The following is a 21484-nucleotide window of genomic DNA, read 5'->3' as shown; positions in this document are numbered from 1 at the left end:
ACACCTCACACTTGCCCGGATTGAACTCCATCTGCCGTTCCCCTGCCCGTGTCTATAACCGATCTGAATCCCGCTGTAAGATTCAATGACCATCTTGACTGCCCACGACTCCTCCAATCTTTGTGTTGTCTGCCAACTTATGGACCCATCCATCTTCCTCTCAAGTCACTTAGACGTATCACAAACAACCGGCAATGCGGGGGGAGTAAAATGGGATTGGTGTGCAAGGGTGGTTGATGGTCGTGGCTGCTTTCGAGCTGTCTGACTCTTGAGGCCTCGTGCGCTGAGACGCTTAAAAAGAAATGCCTGGGCGATTCAGCTGATGTGTTTCCTTCTCAGATGCTGATCTCAGCATTGAACAGACTGCCTGGGGAGACAGTGGGGTGTACTACTGCACCGTGACCGCTTTCCAAGACCTCTCGGGGAACAACGAAGCTTACGTCGAACTACTCGTGCTGGGTAAGTGTCCTTCGCGCGCAAACTCTCACCGGGAATCCCTGGTCTGTGGGCTCCCCCTCGCCCCGAATCCTATCGATGTAAGACCACCTATCGTTTTCCTGACGGTGTTACACAGGAACGACCACTGATTTGTAATTGGTTTTGGGGGGGTGGTTGGGGGGGGGGGTAGCGACACGTTAGCACAACGCTATCACAGCGCCAGCGACTGGGGTTCAATTCCCGCCGCTGTCTGTAAGGAGTTTGTACGTTCTCCCCGTGACTGCGTGGGTTTCCTCCGGGTGCTCCGGTTTCCTCCCACATTCCAGAGGCATGCTGTGTAAATGGGCGGCGCAGGCTTGTTGGGCTGGAAGGCCCTGTGACCATGTTGTGTAAATAAAGTTTAAAAGTTTTCATTATTGTTACTTGTGCCGAGATACAGTGAAAAACTTTGTCTGCATGCCGTCCAGACAGATTATTCCATACATCAGTACATCGAGGTAGTATAAAAGGAAAACAGAATTGGTATTGGTTTATTATTGTCACTTGTACCGAGGTGCAGTGAAAAACTTGTCTTGCATACAGTTCATACAGGTCAATTCATTACACAGTGCATTGAGGTAGTACAGGGTAAAACAATAACAGAATGCAGAATAAAGTGTCACAGTTACAGAGAACGTGCAGTGCAGGCAGACAATAAGGTGCAAGGGCCACGATGAGGGAGATTGTGAGGTCAAGAGTCCACTTTATCGTACTAGGGGACCGTTCAATGGTCTTATCTACAGAGCTGTCCTTGAGCCTGGTGGTACGTGCTTTCAGGCTTTTGTATCTTCTGCCCAATGGGAAGGGGGGAGAAGAGAGAATGTCTGGGGTGGGGGGGGGTCTTTGATTATGCCGGCTGCTTTCCCGAGGCAGCGGGAAGTGTAGACAGAGTCCGCGGAGGGGAGGCTGGTTTCCGTGACGCGCTGGGCTGTGTCCACAACTCTCTGCAGTTTGTTGCGGTCCCAGGAAGAGCAGTTGCCGTCCCAAGCTGGGGTGCATCCAGATAGGATGCTTTCTATGATGCACCTGTAAAAATCGGTGAGGGTTATTGGGGCGTGCCAAATTTTCTTTACCTCCTGAGGAAGTGGAGGCGCTGGTGAGCTTTCTTGGCCGTGGCGTCTACGTGGTTGGACGAGGACAAGTTGGTGATGTTTGCACCTCAGGACTTGAAGCTCTAGACCTCATCACCGTTGATACAGACAGGGGCGTGTGCTGTCCTGTATGACACCAAGATAAGTGGAGGAGTAGGGAGCATGGAGGAAATAGAAAGGATGCAGAGGGACCTAGATAGTTTAGGAGAATGGGCAAGGAAATGGCAGATGAGATTCAATGTTGAGAAATGTGCAGTTGTACACTTTGGAAGCAGAAATAAGCGGGTAGATTATTATCTAGAAGGAGAGAAGATTGATAGTACGGTAGTACAAAGGGACTTGGGGGTACTCGTACAGGATACCTTAAAAGTTAACCACCAGGTTGGATCGGTGGTTAAGAAAGCGAATGCTATGTTGGCATTCATCTCGAGAGGTATAGTGTATAAAAGTAAGGAAGTGTTGATGAGGCTCTACGGGGCACTAGTGAGGCCTCATTTGGAATACTGTGCGCAGTTTTGGGCCCCACATCTTAGGAAGGATGTGCTGACGTTGGAGAGGGTTCAGAGGAGATTTACGAGAATGATTCCGGGAATGAAAGGGCTTAAGTATGATGAGCGTTTGTCGGCTCTTGGACTGTACTCACTGGAGTACAGAAGGATGAGAGGGGACCTCGTAGCGACATTTAAAATGTTGACAGGTAAGGATAGAGTAGATGTGGCTAGGCTGTTTCTCTTGGTGGGCGAGTCCAGGACCAGAGGGCACAATCTTAGAATTAGAGGGTACAGTTTCAAAACAGAGATGAGGAGAAATTTCTTTACCCAGAGGGTGGTGAAATTGTGGAACTCCTTGCCACGCACAGCGTGGAGGCCAGATCAGTGGGGGTGTTCAAGGAGGAGATAGACAGATATCTAAATAGTCAGGGTATCAAGGGATATGGGGATAAGGCTGGAAAATGGGATTAGAATAGTTTTTTTTTCCCCACCCCATTTCTTTTTCCCTTTTCCTTGGAGCAGACTCGATGGGCTGAATGGCCTGCTTCTGCTCCCTTGTCTTGTGATCTTGTGATCTTGTGATCTCTGCACCACTTCCGGAAGTCAACGACCAGCTCTGTTGTCTTGCTGACATTGAGGGGAATGAAAGTGGAGAGAATGTATCTGGTACCAGAGTGAGAACAACTGTACAAGACGTCGGTGAGGCCGCACTTGGGAGCACCGTGCGCAGCTCTGGTCGCCCAGCTATAGGAAGGACGTCACTGAGCTGGAGAGGGGGCAGGAAAGATTCACGGGGACGTTCCCGGGACTGGAGGGATGGAGTTATAAGGAGCGGCTGGACAGGCTGGGATTGTTTTCCCTGGAGCGGAGGAGGCTGAGGGGTGACCTGATAGAGGTTTATAAAACCATGAGGGGTGTAGATAAGGTGGATTCTCACTTTCCCCAGGGTAGGGGGAGTCTAAAACTAGAGGGCACATGATTAAGGTGAGAGGGAAAAGATTTAACAAGGACCTGAGGGGCAAGTTTTTCCACACAGAGGGTGGTGGATGTATGGAACGAGCTGCCAGAGGAAGTGGCAGAGGGGGTTACAGTTACGTTTAAAAGACACTCGGACAGGTACACAGATAGGAAAGGTTCAGAGGGATATGGGCCAAACGCTGGCAAGTGGGGCTAACTCAGGTGGACAACTTGGTCAGCAGGGACCAGTTGGACCTTTGTAATAAAGGCAGCGGGTAGAGCCGCTGACTCCAAGCTCCAGTGACCCAGGTTCGATCCTGGCCTCCGGTGCTGTGTGCGTGGAGGGTCTTCTGAGGCTTGGGATCCAGATGTTTCAGACACGTGAGGAATCGGGAAAGGGGTAGATGGGGTTGAGGGGGAACTGGGTGCAGGGGGCGCGCGAAGCCCCGGGGTTTGGTCGACTTTCCTGGCCAGTTGCCATTGGTAACCGAGTTGTCCTCTCTTTTGCTCTCTAGGTAGAACAGGAGGGACCTCTGACTTTTTACCAGGTGTACAGATAGGGGACATGCAAGGTACAGAACCTTCGATTGGCCAAGTCAGGGAAGAACCTGGGTTCTGGGAGGATGTAGAGTAGTGAATGTAGATCGTATTGGTTTATTATTGTCACTTGTACCGAGGTACAGTGAAAAGCTTGTCTTGCAAACCGATCGTACAGGTCAATTCATTACACAGTGCAGTTACATTGAGTTAGTACAGAGTGCATTGAGGTAGTACAGGTTAAAACAGTAACAGTACAGAGTAAAGTGTCACAGCTACAGACAGGAAAGGGACTTTCACCTGCTCTGAACACAATGCCGGATTAAACTAGATCCCTTCTGGTCCATCTCCCTCCATTCCCCGCACATCCACGTGTCTATCCAACAGCCTCTTAACCCCCACTATCGTATCTGCCTGCACCCCTACCCCTGGCAGCACAGTCCAGGCACCCACCGCTCTGTGTGTAAAAACACTTGCCCCGCACATCTCCTTTGAACTTACCCCCTCTTAAATGCATCCCCTCTAGTGTGAGACATTTCGACCCTGGGGATAAAGATCCCGGCTGTCTACTCTATCTGTGCCTCTCATAATGTTATAAACCTCTATCAGGTCTCCCCTCAGCCTCTGCCGCTCCAGAGAAAACAACCCAAGTTTCTCCGACCTCTCCTTACAGCTCATGCTCTCTAATCCAGGCAGCATCCTGGTGAACCTCTCCAAAGCCCCCACACCCTTCCTGTAATGAGGGTGACCAGAACTGCGCACAAGTGCAGCCTGACCAGAGTTTTATACAGCTGCAACGTGACTTCCGGACTCTTGTACTCGACGCCCCGACCGATGAAGGCAATATAAGGGTTGGTAGGGAGAGGGACGAAATGTTATTGCAAAAACGTCTCGCTGATCCTGCAGTGATCCATCTGGGAATCAGCCACGTGATCTAATAGTTCTTGTACCGTATTGTCTCATTACATAGTGGGAAGCAGGTGGGGACCCCTCTATACTGTGCTGCCGGTCAGAACTAGCCCTTTTCCCACCTTCCCACCAACTTCTCCACCCAACCATTGGAGGCAGGGGATGGGGGGGGCTAGATTTACAGCGGCCGATTAGCCCACCGAGCTTTTGGGATGTGAGAGGAAACTGGAGCACCCGGGGGAAACCCCACTGGGGGTGGGTCACAGGGAGAACGTGCAAACTCCACACACATGCACACCACACACTTTCTCTCCATCTCTCTCTCCCTCTGTCCCCCTCTCTCCCTCTGTCCCCCCCGTCCCCACCCCCCGTCCTATCTCTCTCTCTTCCCCCTCCCCCTCCCTCTGTCCCTCCCCCGTCTCTCTCTCCCCCTCCCTCTCCTTCGCGCACACAGCCCCGGAGGTCGGGATCGAACCTGGGTCTCTGGAGCTGTGTGGCAGTGTCTCTACCGTGCGCCCCCCATGAGCTGTGGAGCAGTTCAGCAGGGATTGAGAGTGATCGTTGGTGGGGACTGTGTGCACGTGGGTGGATTCGGACACGACTGTGTGTGTGTTTGTGTGTGTGTGTGTGGATGAACTGCAGGCCATGTGCAGTACCTAAAGGGGTGCGCTGCAGCCTGTGTATAGTGTCAAATGTCGCCATGTGCAGGACATGTGTAGCGACGAACCGCGTACGCACGAGACGGCACACAGCGTCTAGCCCACGTGCACCTGGGGCGGCGTACTGTCCACACGAACCGCCTCCCCACGCGCGGCCCAGGTGCAGCGCCTAACCCGCACCTTCTCGCGTCGGCCTGCGTCTGGCGCGCAGCCCTGCAACCCACCCACACGCGGGTCCTGAAAAGGCCCGCGTTCGGCAGGGGTTGGGGGGTGGTGGAGGGGAAGCCTAACACCCACCCGCGTGCGAGCAATGGAGCAGGCGTTGGGCGTCCGACCAAGGCGCGCGCAGGGCTGCGGGCAGCTTGTGTCCAGCGCCCGTCCCCAGAAGTACGTGGAACGCGGGACTGGGAGCTCACTGTACAGTCCGTGGGGTCGTGTTGGGAAGGAGGGGGGAGGGCAGAGAGAGGGAGGGGGAAGGAGGGAGGGGAAGGGTGGGGGTGCAAGGAGGGGGGGGAAGGAGGGGCGAGAGAGGGGGAGGGAGGGAAGGGGACTGTGTGGGTTGGGGAGGGGGGGGAAGGAAGGTTAGGAAATGGGGGAGGGGGGGAGAGAGAGAGAGGGAGGGGTGTAGGAGGGAGGTAGTAGGGAGGGGAGAGGGGACCTAGTGAGTTGGGGGGGGGTGGGGAAGGAGAGGAGAGAGGGGAGGGGAGGGAATGAGTGGGGTGAGAGGGAGAGGGGAGAGAGTGAGTGGGGTAGGAGGGAGGGGAGAGAGGGGGGAAGGAGAGGGGAGGGAGTGAGTGGGGTAGGAGAGAGGGGAGAGAGGGGGGAAGGAGAGGGGAGAGGGGGGGAAGGAGAGGAGAGAGAGGGGAGGGGGAGGGAGTGAGTGTGGGGTAGGAGGGAGGGGAGAGGGGGGAAGGAGAGGAGAGAGGGGAGGGTGAGTGGGGTAGGAGAGGGGGAGAGAGGGGGGAGGGGAGGGAGTGAGGGGGGAGAGGAGAGAGAGGGGAGGGAGGGAGTGAGTGTGGGGTGGGAGAGAGGGAGAAGGAGAGAGGGGAGGGGAGGGAGTGAGTGAGTGGGGTAGGAGGGAGGGGAGAGGGGGAGAAGGAGAGGAGGGAGGGGAGGGAGTGAGTGAGTGGGGTAGGAGGGAGGGGAGAGGGGGGAAGGAGAGGAGGGAGTGAGTGTGGGGTAGGAGGGAGGGGAGAGAGGGAGAAGGAGAGGAGAGAGGGGAGGGAGTGAGTGAGTGGGGTAGGAGGGAGGGGAGAGGGGGAGAAGGAGAGGAGAGAGGGGAGGGGAGGGAGTGAGTGGGGTAGGAGAGAGGGGGGAAGCAGAGGAGAGAGAGGGGAGGGGAGGGAGGGGGGAAGGAGAGGAGAGAGGGGAGGGGAGGGAGTGAGTGGGGTAGGAGAGAGGGGGGAAGGAGAGGAGAGAGAGGGGAGGGGAGGGAGTGAGTGAGTGGGAGGGGAGAGAGGGGGGAAGGAGAGGAGGGAGAGGGGAGGGAGTGAGTGAGTGGGAGGGGAGAGAGGGGGAAGGAGAGGAGAGGGGAGGGAGTGAGTGAGTGGGGTAGGAGGGAGGGGAGGGGGAAGTAGGGGTGAGGAGGGAGAGGGAAGGAGACCTAGGTTGGGGGAGGGGGGAAAGGGACCTCGGGGGTTGGGGTTATAGAATGCAGGACGCCTTCACCGCAGTGACTGACCTTCGGCCCCTTGTCTCCTATCCCCCTGCAGACTGGCTGTTTGTGGTGCTGGTGTTGCTGGGTGCCCTCGTGCTGCTGATCCTGATCGGGGTGTGCTGGTGCCAGTGCTGCCCTCACACCTGCTGCTGTTATGTCCGCTGTCCCTGTTGTCCCGAGAGGTGCTGCTGCCCGTACGCACGTGAGTAGGACCTCTTGCTGTGCGCCCGAACGCGGCCGGGGGTGGTGGTGGGGGGGGGGGGGGGAGACGGTGGGGGGGATAGTAGGGGGAGAAGTGCTCATCAGGTTGGATCTGGCGCGGGGGCGGATCGAGGGGGGGCGGGGGCTCTGATCCGAGCTGCTTTCCGGACCCAGGGAGGGGTCGGGTGTGGGGTCTGGCGATGCGGCGTACAGACTCAATGGGCCGAACAGCCTGTCCCGGTGTGAAGGAGGCGTCTGCTCGTCGGGTGATGTTGTTCTAATTTTCTCTCCCCCCTTCCTCCTCCTCGTCCTCCCACCCCCATCTCCCCTCCTCCCCTTCCTCCTCGCCCCTCTCCCTCTCCCCCCCCTCCAGTGTACCATGCGGGTAAGGCAGCCACGGCGGGTGTACCCAGCCTCTACGCCCCCAGCTCCTACGCCGCCAGTGCCTTCTCACACCCCAGCCAGATGAAGGTGCCGGCCCCCCATCCTGTCATGGTTCCCATGACTCAGTTCAACGGCAGTTACGGCTCGGACTTCGACGGAGCCAGCTCAGGTAACAGACTGGCGACTGCGGACAGTGCGTGGGTGGTCGATGAGCCCACGTCGCGTAATCATTGCCGTTCCTTCTCACCGCTGGTTCCAAACGCTGCGCCTCCCTCTCCGTACACCACCCATACAGTCCCATCGCGACCTCTGTGCGGGTGACCACTGCGTTACTGAAGACTGTGTGACAGGAATTCCCCCTCATGCACGACCCAAAAATCTTAGCTACAGAAGCAAACCCTTTTCTCACTGAATTTGGTGACGAACCACGTAAATGTTGTCACCTCTGAAGCGTGAAGTTCTGGTCGCCCCCGTTACAGGAAGGGTGTGGGGGGGCTTCGGAGAGGGTGCAGGAGAGGTTCACCAGGACGCTGCCTGGATTAGAGAGCATGAGCTGTAAGGAGAGGTCGGACAGACTTGGGTTGTTTTCTCAGGAGCGGCGGAGGCTGAGGGGAGACCTGATAGAGGTTTATAAGATTATGAGAGGCATGGATAGAGTAGACAGCCGGGATCTCTTCTCCAACCACCCCCCCCGGGGTCGAAATGTCTAATACCAAAGGACGTGCATTTAAGGTGAGAGGGGGTAAGTTCAAAGGAGATGTGCGGGGCAAGTTTTTTTTTACACGGAGAGCAGTGGGTGCCTGGAATGTGCTGCCAGGGGTGGGGGTGGAGGCAGATACGATAGAGGGGGTTAAGAGGCTGTTAGACAGACACGTGGATGTGCAGGGGATGGAGGGATGCAGACATTGTGTAGGCAGAAGGGATTGGGTTAGTTAAGACGTTTAATTAGTTCAGCACGGCATCGTGAAATGGAACAACGAAGTTTCATTTCTGCAGTCGCTGTAGTAAATGGCATCAAGAGCACAAGGCAGAGTAGAAAGGACAATTACGGTGGGGGGACAGAGAGGAACCTCGTTCTGTTGTTCGAAGGAACGGAGAAATAAAGGACTGCAGATGCTGGAGTCTAGATGAAAAACGCAATAGTGCATGAATGATAGTCTTCTGAACTTAATATTGTGGTAGCTCGTTGGGATGTTTGGGTGTCTGTATGTAGGGTGTTTGTAACCGAGGGACTGACCTGTATCTGGAACGGGAGGGTATGGATCACTGGTGACACCCACATCTGTACAGAGTCAAGCTCCCGAATTTAAGGGAGGACGTCAAGGCGTTGGGAGCAGGTCAGAGAAGGTTTCACTGGACCAATCCTTGGTGTGGGAGGGTTGCCCTTTGAGGGAGGGTTGGACATTGAACTAATTACTTTTGTCCGGTGTTTAATTAGTTTGGCATACGTGGTGGGCTGAAGGTCCTGTTCTCTGTCCTGTACTTTTGGACGTTCTGTATCCTCCAGTCCCGACGGAGCCTGTCGACCTGGGACATTGACAGTTCCTGGTGTCCTCCCCACAAACCCCACAACCCACCTCCTACTCAACTGATGCTGCCCGACCGGCTGAGTTCCTCCAGCGCATTGTTTGCAGCTCTGTAGATCTCTGGTCAGACCACACTTGAGGAGTATTGTGTTCAGTTCTGGTCGCCTCATTATAGGAAGGATGTGGAAGCTATAGAGAGGGTGCAGAGGAGATTTACCAGGATGCTGCCTGGATTGGAGAGCATGTCTTATGAGGATAGGTTGAGCAAGCTGGGGCTTTTCCCTTTGGAGAGAAGGAGGGTGAGAGGTGACTTGATAGAGGTGTACAAGAGGCATAGATCGAGTGGACAGTCAGAGACTTTTTCCCAGGGCGACAATGGCTAACACGAGGGGCATAATTTTAAGGTGATTGGAGGAAGGTATAAGGGGGATGTCAGGGGTAAGTTTTTTTACACAGAGAGTGGTGGGTGCGTGGAACGCACTGCCGGCAGAGGTTGTGTGGGCTGATACATTAGGGGCATTTAAGAGACTCTTAGATAGACACATGAATGATAGAGAAATGGGGGGCTATGTGGGAGGGAAGGGTTAGATAGATCTTAGAGCAGGATAAAATGTCGGCACAACATTGTGGGCCGAAGGGCCTGTACTGTGCTGTAGTGTTCTATGTTCCTAGTGGGTCAGTCAGCATCTGTGGAGGGAATGGACAGTCGAGAGTCGAGACCCTTCCTCCAGACTGGAAGGAGAGCGGGGAGTTTATAGGCGGTATGAACAGGCGGAGGGCAAGAGCTGGAGCGAGAGTCACAGAGCAACACAACACAGATACAGGCCCTTCGGCCCAACCAGTCCGTGCCCACCACGGAGCCCACCCAGCCAGTCCCGATTTCCTGCGTTCGGCCCATATCCCTCCAAGCCCCGCCCCTCCATGTACCTATCCAAGTGCTTCTCCAATGATCCTGCTGTACCTGCCTCACCCACTTCCTCTGGCAGCTCGTTCCATAGACTCACCACCCTCTGGGTGAAAAAGTTGCCCCTCAGACCCCTTTTAAATCTTTCCCCTCTCATCCTAAACCTACACCCCCTAGTTTTGGGCTCCCCTTCCCTGAGGAAAAGACTGTCCACCTTATCTATGCCCCTCAGGATTTTAAACACCTCTGTACGATAAGATTTCTTTATTAGTCACATGTACATCGAAACACACGGTGAGATGCGTCTTTTGCGTAGTGTTCTGGGGGCAGCCCGCAAGTGTCGCCACGCTTCCGGCGCCAACATAGCATGGCCCACAACTTCCTAACCCGTATGTCTCTGGAATGTGGGAGGAAACCGGAGCACCCGGAGGAAACCCACACAGACACACAGGGAGAACATACAAACTCCTTGCAGACAGCGGCCAGAATTGAACCCGGGTCGCTGGTGTTGTAAAGCGTTATGCTATGCTCCAAGGAATAAAGACCTAGCCTGGCTGACCTCTCCCTATAACTCAGGCCTTCGAGTCCTGGAGGAAACAGAGACAGATTGGGTGACTGCTTTGAATTCTGTGACCTGCCCCCCCAAGATTCCTGTGTTCCCTACCACTTTAATTCCCCCGTCCCATTGCCCGCCTCCCTGCTTGTGGGCTGCGTCACTGTTACGACGAGAAATCGAGGGGGGGGAAGGGGGAGAGATGGTGATGGGGTGGGGACTGGGGGGGGGGTGGGTGGGCGTAGGTTGATCAGGAGGAGAGAGGGGAGGGACAGGCAACCCATGCGGAACGCAAGGTGTTCTTCGAGCTTGCATTGTCCGAGAGCCTTGCGTCTCCTGAGGGAGGAAGGCAAGTCGGTCTTGAGGTACGGTGTATGGTCAGGTCACGCTCCCCTGCAGTAAGGACCTCTCGCAAGCTCGAAGAACGACACCTCGTCTCCCGTCTGGGCACGTCGCAGTCCTCAAGGCTCGGTAATCGAAATCCCCCAAGCCCCCCCGAAAACTCGCTCCCTGTATCCCGACCGAATTCTTCCCGGTGTGAGCCACCCCCCATGGCAGCACCGGCCTTTCCTGTATCGAATGTTTAAAGGACTGGCAGAGTAGATGTGGCTGTTTCCCTTGGTGGGTGAGTCCAGGACTGGAGGGCACAGTCTTAGAATTAGAGGGTTACCCATTTTGAACAGAAATGAGGAGAAATTTCTTTAGCCAGAGGGTCGTGGATTTATGGAATTCGTTGCCATGTACAGCTGTGGAGGCCCGATTACTTGGGGGCATTTAAGGAGGAGATTGATAGGTATCTAATTAGTCAGGGTATTAAGGGATATGGGGAAAAGGCTGGGAATTGGGGCTAGATGGGAATAGTTTCACTCATGGTGAGGTAGCGGAGCAGACTTGATCACGAGTTCACAGGACAAAGGAGCAGAAGTAGGCCATTCGGCCCGTCGAGTCTGCTCCATGAGCTACACTGAATACTATTCCTATCTAGCCCCAATTTCCGGCCTTGTCCCCATATCCCTTGATACCTTGACTAATTAGATACCTATCTATCTCTTCCTCTAACACCCCCAATGATCGGGCCTCCACAGCTGTACGTGACAAAGGATTCCATAAATCCCTGACCCTCTGACTAAAGAAATTTCTCCTCATCTCTGTTTTGAAACCACTCTAATTCTAAGATTGTGCCCTCTAGTCCTGGACTCACCCACCAAGGAAAACAGCTTGGCCACACCTACTCTGTCCAGTCCTTTTCAACATTCGAAATGTTTCTATGAGGTCCCCTCTCATTCTTCTGTACTCCAGCGAGTACAGTCCAAGAGCCGACAATCGCTCATCGTATGTAAGCCCTTTCATTCCGGGAATCATCCTCGTATATCTCCTCTGAACCCTCTCCAACATCAGCACATCTTTCCTAAGATAAGGGGCCCAAAACTGCACACAGTATTCCAAATGAGGCCTCACTAGTGCCCCGTAGAGCCTCATCAACACTTCCCTACTTTTATACACTATATCTCTCGAAATGAATGCCAACATAGCATTCGCTTTCTTTACCACCGATCCGACCTGGTGGTTAACCTTTAGGGAATCCTGCACGAGTACCCCCAAGTCCCTTTGTACTCATTGGACCGAATGGCCGCCTTCTGTTTCCTTGTCTAGTGATCTTGTGTCGCGGAGGCAGGGGACACAGTGCGAAAAACGCCCCCTTCAGACTGGCTGAGGTGCCTGTATCAGCCGGTCCCACTTGCCCGCATTAAGGCAGAGATTAATGGTTTAAATTTGCCCCCTTAACGTGGGCAAATTTAAACCTTTAAACCTCGCCTAAGACTACCTAACCCCTTCCTCCCACATATCCCTCTATTTTAACTTTGTCCATCTGCTTATCCAGCAATCTCTTGAATTTGACCAATGTACCTGCCTCCACCGCCACCCCAGGCAGCACATTCCATGCCCCAACCGCTCTCTGGGTAAAAAAAACCTTCCTCTGATATCTCCCTTGAACTTCCCACCCATTACTTTAAAGCCATGTCCTCTTGTATTGAGCATTGGTGCCCTGGGATAGAGGCGCTGGCTGTCCACTCTATCTATTCCTCTTAATATTTTGTGCACCTCTATCATGTCTCCTCTCATCCTCCTTTTCTCCAAAGAGTAAAGCCCTAGCTCCCTTAGTCTCTCCTCATAATGCATCCTCTCTAAACCAGGCAGCATCCTGGTAAATCTCCTCTGCACCGTTTCCAACACCTCCACACCCTTCCTATAATGAGGCGACCAGAAGTGGACGCAGTACTCCAAGTGTGGTCTAACCAGAGTTTTGTAGAGCTGCATCATTACCTCGTGGCTCTTAAACTCGATCCCTTGACTTATGAAAGCTAACACCCCATCAGCTTTCTTAACTACCCTCTCCACCTGTGAGGGAACTTTCAGGGATCTGTGGATATGGACCCCCAGATCCCTCTGCTCCTCCGCACTACCCAGAATCCTGCCGTTAACTTTGTACTCTGCCTAAAAGCACAGGGGTAAGCAGGGGTTTCCCCGACCATGTGGCAGTCCGGCGTGGGACGCGCAAAATGGACAGTTGCCCCACACCTCCGACCCGCGTCGCGACCGGCTCGCGTCGCGGAGACACCCGTTCCGGCAGAAGGGGGCCACGTTTTATTTCGGGGCGCCGGCCGCGGTTTTCCTGCATCTGGCAGCTCCAGAGTGTGGGTGGCTTTTCTGACCCCTGGGGGCGGGGGGTGGTTTGGAACCCACCCGTCGTTGGGGAGGGTCCCGAGAGGGGGTGGGGTGTTGGGGAAGTTGGGGAGCGCTGATGGTGGTGGTCTGGGGGCAGGTCCCTCCTCGCCGGACGGCGCTTTGCATTTGCGTTTGTGCGCTGACTGCTTCTCTCCTCTTCTGACTCCGCACCCCTCAGTTGGAAACCACAGTCGCGTACCCCTGCTCCATGACCAGGACGCCGCGAGTTCGGGTGAGTTCATGGTGGCGGGAATTGCGCGCGCGTGCGCATTGGACCGCGCACTGGGGTGAAGTTGTGTGTGGGGGTGGGGTGGTGGTGTCGCGCTTCTTGTTGGATTGCGGTTGCGTTACACTGTTCTGTGTATCGGAGTGAGGCTGCATGTAAACCTGGCCGTGTATTGGTATAGGGTTGCGTATTGTCAGACCACGTATTGGAATGGGGTTGCGTTATGCTGTTCCGCATATCGGAGTGAGGTTGCGTATTGGTATAGGGTTGTGTTTTGTTGGGCCGTGTATTGGAGTGAGGTTGCGTTATGCTGTTCTGTGTATCGGAGTGAGGCTGCGTATAAACCGGGCCGCATATTGGTATAGGATTGCGTTTTGTCGGGCTGCGTATTAGAGTGAAGTTGCATTCTGCTATTGAAGTAAGGCCGTGCATAAACTGGGCGGTATATTGGTCTAAGATTGCGTTATGTCAGGGCGTGTATTGGAGTGAGATTGTGATATGCTGGGCCGCGTATCGGAATGAGGTTGCATTACGCCGGGCCGCATATTGGAGTAAGGTATACTGGGCTGTGTATGGGAGTGATGCTGCATGTAAGCCAGGCCGCGTATTGGAATGAGACTGCGTTATATCAGGTCACGTATTGGAGTGAGGTTGCATTACGCTGGGCCACATGTCGGCGTGAGGTTGTGTGCGTGCACTGGACTCCATATAGGCGTGCGTCTGTGTATACAAGGACACTGTGCTGCGTTTCCGTGTCAGGCACAGAGTCACGCAGCACGGAGACAGGCCCTTCGGTCCAACTGGTCCCTGCCGACCAAGATCCCCATCCAACCCACTCCCATTTGTCCGCGTTTGGCCCGTATCCCTCTGAACCGTTCCCATCCGTGGACCCGTCCGAGTGTCTTTTGTTAATGTACCTGCCTCACCCACTTCCTCTGGCAGCTCGTTCCACATACAGACCACCCTCTGGGTGAAAAAGTTGCCCCTCGGGTCCCCCCTCTCACCTTAAACCTGTGCCCTCTAGTTCTTAATTCCCCGACCCTGGGGGGGGGGGGGGGGGGGGGGGGGAAGACAGGGTGAATGCGCACAATCGATGCCCCTCATGATTTATACACCTCTATAAGGTCACCCCTCACGCTCCAAGGAATAAAGTCCCAGCCTGCTCGACCTCTCTCCGTAACTCAGTCCCGGCAACATCCCCGTAAATCTCCCTCTTTCCAGCTTAATGGCATCTTTCCCACAAGCAGGGGCGACCAGAACTGAACGCGATACTCCACAGGTGGCTTCGCCAGCGTCTCGTACGACTGCAGCGTGATGCACAGTCCGCGTTTGCGTAGAGCAACCACTGCAAGCACAGTTCTTAACCCCTCGCTACCCCCCCCCCACCCCCCCAGCACAAGATCTCCGGGTCTCTAGCACAGTGTGAGGGACCAATCGCTGCGTACCCACCCTCGCCACCTCTCCTGCCCCATGCGCACCAGTTCGGCCCAGTTACGAACTTCCCTTCCAGCACCTCAGGTCTGTGTCTGAGGACCGATTCCTCATTGGAAACTGCCGTTCCCACTTCCCTGTTTCTGCTATCCGCTGAGGTTGTACTGAGCCCAGCTGCAGGGTGCCTCCCCGGCGAGGGAGATTCCTGGGGGGGGGGGGGGGGGGGGGGGGTAGGGGAGGCATTCCTGAAACATTCTGGGGCGGCTGTAATTGAGGTGCTGGGAATACGGCAGCTGGCCGCTGCACAGCAAGATCCCACAGGACACTCTCTTCACCCCCCTCCCCGCCCGCCGCCCCCCCTAACAGCTGGGCGACATGCCCTCAGTTTCTGCTCAGTGAGGCAGTGCTCTCTCCTGTCCGAAAAGAGAGTGTGTGTGTCTCTCTCTCCCCTCCTCCCTCTGTGTGTGTGTGTGTGTGTGTGTGTGTGAGAAAGAGAGAGAGACTGTGTGTGAGAGAGAGAGAGAACAACTCTGTGTGTGTGACAGAGAGACTGTGTGCGTGTGAGAGAGCAACTGAGAGAGACTGCGTGTGTGTCTGAGAGAGACTGTCTGTTTGTGTCTGTCACTGTGAGAGAGACTGATACGCTGTGTGTGAGAGAGTCTGTGAGATACTATGTGCGTGAGTCTGTGTCACTGTGAGAGAGACTGTGTGTGAGGTAGTGTGTGTGAAAGAGAAGAGTCTGTGTCTTTGTGTCTGTGTCACTGTGAGAGAGACTGATACTCTGAGTGAGACTGGTGTGTGTTTGTGAGGGAGGCTGTGTGTGTGAGAGAATAAAGAGCAACTCTGTGTGTGTGTGTGTGTGAGAGAGAGCGACTGATATTATGTGAGAGTCTGTTCCTGCATGTGAGACAGAGAGAGGTTTGTGTCACTGTGTGTGTGAGACACAACTGTCTGTCACTGTGATTGTGTGTGGGAGAGAGAGACTGTCACAGTGTATGTGTGAGAGATCGTGTCTGTGTGTGTGTGAGAGACTGTGTCTAGGTCACAATGTGTGAGAGAGAGAGAGAGGCTGTGTGTGTGACTCTGGGCATGTGAGTGACTGATTCTTTGCGTGAGAGAGTGCACGCTGAGGCTCTGCGTGCGTGTGTGTGTGTGTGTGTGTGTGTGTGTGTGTGTGTGTGTGTGTACACACATGCCTGGAGGCCCAATGAGGAGGCAGGTGCAGGGACCCAGTGCGTGTCCACAGCCAACATTCTTGTTGACGACACTGCTCTCAGTTCCCGCTGCCAATGAGGAAGCGGTTGGATCAGGGGGCCGGGACATGGGGGAGCCACATCAGTCCAGGTGTTGGGAGTCGCGTGTCCGGAGTGGAGTCATGGGTGCTGACACCGATCTGTGAGGAAGGGGGCCGGGTGGGTCAGGTGGAGGGTCGCAGTGGCTGCCAGTAATGTGGTGCGTGAGAGGGTTAGTCCACCCTGCCCCCGTGAGGCTGGGAGGGACGCCGGTGGTTGGGGTGGGGTGGGGGAAGGGGGCTCTTATCTCTCCCCCGTCCCACCCTCAAAGCCCCCCATCCCTATCCCGTGCACACCTTCTCACCACCCCCCGCCAACACCTCCCACTCGCTCCCTCCCTCCCCCCTCCCTCCCTCTGCCTCCTTCCCCCCCCTCGCTCCCTTCCACCTCCCCCCCCTCCACCACCCCCACCCCCGCCCTGTGGGATGGGTCTGACCTGCCCTGTTCCCCCCCCCCCCCCCCACAGTGCGGAGTGGGTACCGGATCCAGGCCAACCAGGAGAGTGACGACATGCGTGTGCTGTATTACGTGGAGAAGGAGCTGGCGCATTTTGACCCGCGCTCGCCCGGGGACCCCGGCAGTAAATACGAGAATGGTGAGTGGTCAACGAGGTGAGGAGTGTGGTGGGCATCTCTAGTGGGCACGGTGACAGGTATCTCCTCCCCCTCCCCCTTCCCACCACCTCCTCCTCCCCCCCCCCTCCTGGGAACGTCCCCGTGAATCTTTCCTGCCCCCTCTCCAGCTCAGTGACGTCCTTCCTTTAGCTGGGTGACCAGAACTGCGCACAGTGCTCCAAGTGCGGTCTCACCGACGCCTTGTACAGTTGTAATGTGACGTAGGCAAGAGGAACATCTCACCTTCCGTCTGCGCTCTTTGTGTAGAGTTTTAAACTCCCCCACCCTGGGGAGAAAAGACTGTGACCGTCCACCTTATCTACATCCCTTGTGGTTTTATAAATCTCCATAAGGTCACCCCCTCAGCCTCCTTCGCTCCAGGGAAAACAGTCCCGGCCTGTCCAACCTCTCCTTATAACTCGAGCTCTCCAGTCACGGGAACGTCCCCATGAATCTTTCCTGCCCCCTCTCCAGCTCAGTGACATCCTTCCCATAGCTGGACGACCGGAACTGCACACAGTGCTCCAAGTGTGGTCTCACCGACGCCTTGTACGGCTGTAACAGGACGTCCCAACTCCTGTACTCAGCGCCCCGTCCGATGAAGGCCAGCGTGCCGAACGCCTTCTTCACCGCCCTGTCTACCTGTGTCTCCACTTTCAGGGAACCATGTACCTGAACCCCAAGGTGTCTCTATTCTACAACACTCCCCAGGGCCCTGCCGTTCACTGTGTTAAGTCCTGCCCTGGTTTAACTTCACAAAATGCATCTCTTCGCATTTGTCTCAGTTAAATTCAATCTGCCATTCCTTGGCTCACCTCCCCAATTGATTTAGATCCCACTGTAATCTTAGACAACTCTCTTCATTGGTTTATAATTGTCACAAGTACCGAGATACAGTGAAAAGCTTTTGTCTGTGTGCCATCCAAACAGATCATTCCGTACATGTCCATCGAGGTAGTACAGGGAAACAGAATGCAGAATAAAATGTTACAGTTACAGAGAAAGTGGAGAGAAGGTAAACTAGGAGTAAATTCACTCCGCACCGTCCCGTCACACACTCCCGGGGTCAGACACAGGGTGAAGCTCCCTCCACACTGTCCCGTCACACACTTCCGGGGTCAGACACAGGGTGAAGGTCCCTCCACACTGTCCCGTCACACAGTCCCGGGGTCAGACACAGGGTGAAGCTCCCTCTGCACCGTCCCGTCACACACTCCCAGGATCAGACACAGGGTGAAGCTCCCTCCGCACCGTCCCGTCAGACACAGTCACTGACCAGATCTCCCCCCCTCCCTCTCCCTCAGCATCTGCCATGAGCGAGATCTCATCCCTCCACGAGGACCCCCCCGGCCGGGGCAACCTGCGGGACCACCTGGGCCGGATGCGTCAGCAGGCTCTGCCCGCCATCCGGGACCTGGACGAGGAGAGCGCGGTCAGCAGCGTCTCGCGCCAGCCTCCACGCCGGGACTATGACTGGCCCGGCGCCAGCCGCCAGCGGGCACGCTCAATGGAGAGCCTGGACGACGTGGGCAGGCGGGACTACCCCTATCGCCGGGACCGGGACTGGGAGAGGGGCCGTGGCCGGCGGGAATCGGACAGCGAGTCTGGTGGCTGGCGCTCGGACCGGGAGCGAGACAGGCGAGGCCGGGACCGCTCCCCGGAACGCCGATCCCCCTACCAGCGCCGGAGCCGGAGCCGGGACGACCTGACCGAGCTGGGGCGGGATCGCGGCCGCTACCCGCCGTCCCGCTACGATGACGACTCCTTCCTGGACGAGGTGCTGCGCAGGAAAGGGGGGAGAGGGGGCTCAGAGAGCAGCAGTGTCTCCACTGCCCGGTCCGGGAACCGGAAGAAGCCGAGGGGTGGCGAGGAGGAGGAGGACTTGCCGCTGCCCCCGCCCTACACCGAGACCGAGTCGGTGTCATCCTCTGCCAGGGGAAGGAACGAGAAGAGGCTGAGGAAGGTGAGAATCTTGGCCTGATGGGGTGGTTGGGTTTGGGAATTGGGTTGACAGGATTGGGAATGGGGTTAGGTTTTGGAGTTGGGTTGACGTTGGCAATAGGGTTGACGTTGGCGGTTGGGAATTGGTTTGGGTTGATGGAATTGGGTTGACGTTGGGAATTGGGTTGACGTTGGTGGTTAGGAATGTGCTTGGGTCTGGGAATTGAGTTGATGGTAGTCGGGAATAGTGGGTTTGGGAATTAGCTTGGTGTTGGGAATGGGGTTGATGGGTTGGGTTTGGGAATTAGCTTGGCGTTGGGAATTGGATTCATGGGGTTGGGAATCAGGTTGAGTTGGGATTTGGAATGGGAGTTGGGTTGAATTTGGCGGTTGTGTTTGAGAGTTGAGAATGGGGTTGATGTTTGCGGTTGTGTTTGGGTTTGGGAATGGGATTGGGGTTGGCATTCGGACTGAAGTTGGCTTTGGAAATTGGGTTGACATTGGCGACGGGGTTGGATTTAAGAATGGGAATCAGGTTGGGAATTGACATTAGGAATGGGATTGGCATTGGGATGGGAATGGGGTTGACCATTGGGAATTGGGTTGGGAAAGGGGTTGGAGTTGGGAGAGGGGCCAGCATTGGGGTTGGGAATTTAGGGTTGACATTGGCATTCATGGATGTAGGGTTACAGTTGGGGCTGGTGGGATTCGGAATGGGGTCGCGGTTTCGTGGATGGGGGTCGGGGTTACGGACGGGACGGGTGTTGGGGCCAAGATCACCTGGCGGGAGTTGGTGGGTGGGGGAGACCTGGGACACTTGGGCTTACACAGTGCCTCCCAGCTCCAGCGACCCCAGGTTCGATCCCGATCTCTGGCGCTGTGCATGCGTGGAGTCTGCACGCTGACCCCACCATGAGTTCCACCCACCCCGCACCCCACCCCCCTGGCGCTCGGGATCTCTCCCACATCCCAAAAGAAAGACGCGCGGGGTCGGTGGGTTAATTGGCCGTTGTGCATCCCATCCCCGCCCCCCCCCCCCACCCCCACCCCCTGTTGTGAGACAAGTTCGAAAGGTCTCGAAGGGCAAGGGCTCTGGACACAGTCTTTGAATGATTTATCTACAAAGGCAAACGCGGGGAAAAGGTGATGATGACAGTGATAGCGAGCATGGGGGACTCACAACAAGGGTAAGATACACACACAATGAACTGGGTACATACAGTCAAGGAACAGTCAATTCGATACCTGCCACCCCTCGATTCAGTGCAGACATGGCTCTACGCTAGAGGGATATCCTAACTAATTTCTCTTAAGCAGTGCCCAGCTTACCTCGGCGTCCCTCGGAGACAAAAGAGGCAGAACCAAGCATGTGGCACTCTTTATACTGCTGGGGGGTGGGGGGGGGTTCCAGCCCAGGTCGTTCAAACAGGCCAATCGCCCAAGTGTGCCAGGTACACAGGTGCTTAAAGGGACCAATGGTCAAGTGTGCCAGGATGGGTGGGGGTGGAGCCAAACCTTGATTGACAGTGGCATTTGATTGACAGTTGGTGTGCCTTCCGACCAAGTAGGTACAGTGCTGTCCTCCGAACAGATGAGAGTGTTGCCACGTGACAGCCCTCCACAATACCCCCCCCCCTCTCCTCCCCCCTCCGGTGTGTGGGCAAGGGGTCGAGTCTGGGTGGGAGCAGGGAGTTGATGAGAATGTGGGGAGAATGAAACGGGATGGGTGGTTGAGGGTCGGCATGGACTCGATGGGCCGAAGGGCCCGTTTCTGTGCTGCGTCCCCCTCTCTCTTACGGGGAGGGGAGCAGGGAGTCTCCACCCAGCCAGGGGTCGGGCAGATAATCTGTCACCTGCACGGCTCAGAGATGGTCCTTTCTGTTCGCAGAATGACGCGGTTAGCCGCGAGAGTTTGGTGGTTTAGTGAGCAGTCGAGGGTGTCTCGCCCCTTGGACCGAGGGGAACCTCCGGGGGAGGAAGCTTCAGTCGGACTCGATCGTTTGTGTGAGCTGCGGGATCCCTGTCGGAATCCGACGATCCGGCTCCCGACCGCACCAGCCCTTCCTGCCAGAAGCAAGGTCCGTTCCCTCAATCCCAGCGAGGGCGTTTGCCAGGATTTAATTGCACTCGAGCTGGACACCTCTAACTGGGTCCCGAATCCACTGTGCACGGACTGCCCTCCCTATTTGACTGCCCTCCCTCCCCCACCCTCCCCACACTCTCTCTCCCCCTTCTCTCTCTCTCCCCCTTCTCTCTCTCCCCCCCTTCTCTCTCTCCCCCCCTTCTCTCTCTCCCCCCCTTCTCTCTCTCTCCCCTGTCTCTCTCTCTCTCCCCCGTCTCTCTCTCTCTCCCCCTCTGTCTGCCCGTCTCTCCCTCTCTCTCTGTCTCCCTTCTCCCTCTCGCGCCCTTCTCTCTCTCTCCCCCTTCTCTCTCTCTCCCCCTTCTCTCTCTCTCTCTCCCCCTTCCCTCTCTCTCTCCCCCTTCCTTCTCTCTCTCTCCCTTCCTTCTCTCTCTCTCCCCTTCCCCCTTCTCTCTCTCTCCCCTTCCCCCTTCTCTCTCTCTCCCCTTCCCCCTTCTCTCTCTCTCCCCTTCCCCCTTCTCTCTCTCTCCCCCTTCCCCCTTCTCTCTCTCTCCCCTTTCCCCCTTCTCTCTCTCTCCCCCCTCCCCCCCCCCACCCCCCCCCTCCTCCAGGAAAACCCCGCAAAGACAGCGCCGGAGGTCGGGATCGAACCCAGGATTCCGGACTCGAGAGGCAGCGCCTCAACCCGCAGCCCCCTGCCCTCCCCGAGGTCACAATGCGACGCCCTCTCGACGATGCACGGCCAAGATGCCGGAGCAACATCCCAAGGGATTTAACTTCCCGTGGCCATTCCCAAATGCCAATGCTGTTCTGAGATACGATCCGCA

At 56.0% G+C, this 21484-nt stretch overlaps 1 protein-coding gene across 1 annotated transcript in view; it reads left to right on the top strand.

Moving 5' to 3' along the window:
• Positions 1 to 20902, top strand: part of lsr (lipolysis stimulated lipoprotein receptor) — a 30033-nt gene extending 9131 nt beyond the window's left edge. Inside the window, exons 2-9 of the mRNA XM_052045374.1 lie at positions 340 to 459; positions 3532 to 3588; positions 6834 to 6980; positions 7353 to 7532; positions 13252 to 13305; positions 16489 to 16617; positions 17941 to 18599; positions 20466 to 20902. Coding sequence (XP_051901334.1) covers positions 340 to 459; positions 3532 to 3588; positions 6834 to 6980; positions 7353 to 7532; positions 13252 to 13305; positions 16489 to 16617; positions 17941 to 18599; positions 20466 to 20501 — 1382 coding nt within the window. The 3' untranslated portion in view covers positions 20502 to 20902. The remainder of the gene's footprint in view (positions 1 to 339; positions 460 to 3531; positions 3589 to 6833; positions 6981 to 7352; positions 7533 to 13251; positions 13306 to 16488; positions 16618 to 17940; positions 18600 to 20465) is intronic.
• The last annotated feature ends 582 nt before the right edge of the window (positions 20903 to 21484 follow it).

The sequence above is a fragment of the Pristis pectinata genome, chromosome 39 (assembly GCF_009764475.1).
Source record: "Pristis pectinata isolate sPriPec2 chromosome 39, sPriPec2.1.pri, whole genome shotgun sequence".
Classification (NCBI taxonomy): domain Eukaryota; kingdom Metazoa; phylum Chordata; class Chondrichthyes; order Rhinopristiformes; family Pristidae; genus Pristis; species Pristis pectinata.
This window is presented reverse-complemented; position numbering and strand designations above follow the sequence as displayed.